Genomic DNA, 1,625 nt, shown 5'->3' on the forward strand with positions numbered 1-1,625 from the left:
GTTAGGGATGGCAATTTTTTTATTTTATATATGTGTGAAAATGGCGGTTCAAAACCGCCATAATCACCAGAACCGCCGCCATATACAAAGCCAATTACGACAGCAACAAAACATGCCATAATGTCTAGATATTACGGCGGTTCTTTAAAACCGCCTTAATATCAATGCCATTTTAAACCCCTTTTTTTGTAGTGGGGGTGGAGGGAGGAGGAAGGGTGGCAATGGCAGTGGTGGTGATGGTAATAGAGACAGTGATGATGGTAGTTGGGGAAAAGGGTGGTGGTAGAATTTGGGATTGGAGTTGCTGAGAATATTTATAGAGAGAGAGAGAGGAGAGATTATGGTAGTAGTAGTAGTGGTGGAGAGAATGGTAGTTTAAAAATTTTATTTAGTTTTTTAGGGTTTAGATACTTTTGTCGGCAAAAACCCATTTTTATTGGTATAAATAGTAATTTCCATCTTCTATGAATAGATATATCGGCGTTTTCAATTTTTGTGGGTAGAAAATAGAAATAGTAGTTTACTCAATTTTTTTTTAATTGGATATTTACACTGTTTTTAATTTTTTAATTAGGTCTTTGTTATTATAAAAAATATTAGAGTTAACGGAATATTTATTCGCAAATTAAAGGTATCAACAAAAATATAATTAGATCTTTGATCATAAATTTTTTGAGTGGAATATTATGTTAATTTTAACATTTTTAATATAAAAAATTTAATTAAAAAATATAAAAATTTAATTATAAAATTAATGAACCATAATAACTAATAGAGTAATTAAATCAAAGAAATCTCTAATTAATCAAGCTGGATTAAGGAGAGAAGTGAGCACGTTGATATGAGTGATGACGCCCTAAGCTTCATCATTCATAATCCATCTGTCTTCTTTTCTGTCCATTGTACATACTCTCCACCCTTTCCATCATCTTTATTCCTTTGACTATTTTCTGTCAGCTATGATTTGATTTCTTCTTTTTATTTTTTTTAATTACATATTTACATGTAAAAATTAATATAAAAAATTTAACTAACTAAGTTGATCAAACTCGATTGGAATATCACAAAATTATAAATAAATATTTCTTGAAATTAGATAATGTCAAAAATGTAACATTTTTTAATTTAGAAACACATACCTTAAAATTTTCCGCTTAAATGATGATGTTATACATTTTATTTTATTCTATTTAATTTTATAAACGGCTTTTTTTAGAGAATTGATTTTGTTAGTTAACAAAATTATGGATAAACAAAGGTTAAGGATTTGATTTGTTTTTGTAGAAAGAAAAAAAAAAGAAATTATAAAGAAATTGAAAAATATTAATTAATTATTAGCTTTCTAAGTTTTTCTTTTTAAGGATATAAAAAAAAGTATAAGTACAATAATAGATGGAAAAGTCTAGGGGCCAGCAATCTTATCAAATTGTGGCCAGCATGTAACCAACAAAGAAGAGTGAACCATTGGATGAAATCTCACACTATTAAAAATCTCATTGATGGCTATTTGATGGTTATAAATTCCAAAAATTGCTGGCTCCTAACATTCTTTATAATAGATTTTGTAATGACCATAATTTTTAAATAAAAAAAAATATTTTATGTATAAATATATGTATTTATAA

The 1,625-nt window shown here is 27.2% G+C and overlaps 1 protein-coding gene across 1 annotated transcript in view; it reads right to left on the reverse strand.

The window, feature by feature from the left end:
- Positions 1-119, reverse strand: part of LOC107626711 (deoxyuridine 5'-triphosphate nucleotidohydrolase-like) — a gene marked incomplete at its 3' end in the record, with an annotated part of 797 nt that extends 678 nt beyond the window's left edge. Inside the window, exon 1 of the mRNA XM_021116808.1 lies at positions 56-119. Coding sequence (XP_020972467.1) covers positions 56-119 — 64 coding nt within the window. The remainder of the gene's footprint in view (positions 1-55) is intronic.

Source organism: Arachis ipaensis, chromosome B02, assembly GCF_000816755.2.
Source record: "Arachis ipaensis cultivar K30076 chromosome B02, Araip1.1, whole genome shotgun sequence".
NCBI lineage: Eukaryota > Viridiplantae > Streptophyta > Magnoliopsida > Fabales > Fabaceae > Arachis > Arachis ipaensis.